The 1096-nt window shown below is 51.3% G+C and overlaps 1 protein-coding gene across 1 annotated transcript; it reads left to right on the forward strand.

The window, feature by feature from the left end:
* Positions 1-212: 212 nt before the first annotated feature.
* On the forward strand, positions 213-872 carry LOC114624249 (tripartite motif-containing protein 52-like). Its single transcript, XM_028771127.1, has one exon. The coding sequence runs from the start codon at positions 213-215 to the stop codon at positions 870-872; it is 660 nt and encodes a 219-aa protein (XP_028626960.1).
* Positions 873-1096: the final 224 nt, after the last annotated feature.

Below are 1096 nucleotides of genomic sequence, written 5' to 3' on the forward strand. Positions count from 1 at the left end.
CCCTCTGCTTGGCAGCGAGGCCTACCGCCTTTGTGTCCCGTGGCTGGGCAGGGAGACTTTGGGCCTTTGGACCCGTTGGTAGGGAAGGGAGTCCTATCACCTTTGCGTTCTTGGGTGGTATAGGCTAGACCTTCCACTTGTGGTTTTGTGCTTTGTGCTTCTTGGCAGGGCAGCGAGGGCCTCTCTGTTTCTGAGGACCCGTGTGCTCTAAGATGGCCGCCCCTCCTAGGCCTCCCAGCCCTATGCAATCACTTCGGGAAGAAGCAGTATGTGCCATCTGTCTGGATTACTTTAAGGACCCTGTGTCCATTGGCTGTGGGCACAACTTCTGCCGAGGGTGTGTGACCCAGCTGTGGGGCAAGGAAGATGAACGGGACCTGGCACATCCTGCTGTAGGGGACCACGTCATTAGAGAGGTTTTGTTTCATAGGTACACAGAACAGGAGGTGTTTCAGCACCGAGCACATGCTGGACGCTGGGTTGGCCATAGCCGTAGAAGGCGCTGGGGCAATGCAGACTCTGTGTGGGATGATGAGGAAGAAGATTGGAACGGTTTACAAGGATTGGTACATGACCTGAGAATTAGGGTTTTTCCAGAAGAAGAAGAAAGAGATGAACACCCCCACGATGGCCACCAATACCATCACTTTGGCCACTACCGCCGCCGCCCAGTCTTTCGCCATGGCCCTCCACATCCATCTGTGCGTCGGCAGCTCTATCCAGATGTTCGAATACGTTCTCCACCTCGTCCCACACCACAAGTTTTCAGCTGCCCACAATGCCGAAGGACTTTTCCAAGTCGCAGTTTTCGACCCAATTTGCAGCTGGCCAATATGGTCCATATAATTCGCCAGATTTGCCATACTCCATGAAATTAGCAAAGCATGTGCTCTACATATGAGGAAACCCCAGAGCTCTTCAGTGAGGTAGAAAAAAAAAAGCCCATCTGTATGGTGTGTCTAGATTCCTGGCATCACGAAAGTAACAATGTGGTGCCATTGGATGAAGTACTTAAAACAAGGAACAAAAACCTTAAGAAACCTGTAGTACTTTGTAAGTCTCAGTGCAACCCCAGTTTTGGGGAGAAACTAGAAAA

Source organism: Grammomys surdaster, unplaced genomic scaffold (genome assembly GCF_004785775.1).
Source record: "Grammomys surdaster isolate TR1022 unplaced genomic scaffold, NIH_TR_1.0 65, whole genome shotgun sequence".
Classification (NCBI taxonomy): domain Eukaryota; kingdom Metazoa; phylum Chordata; class Mammalia; order Rodentia; family Muridae; genus Grammomys; species Grammomys surdaster.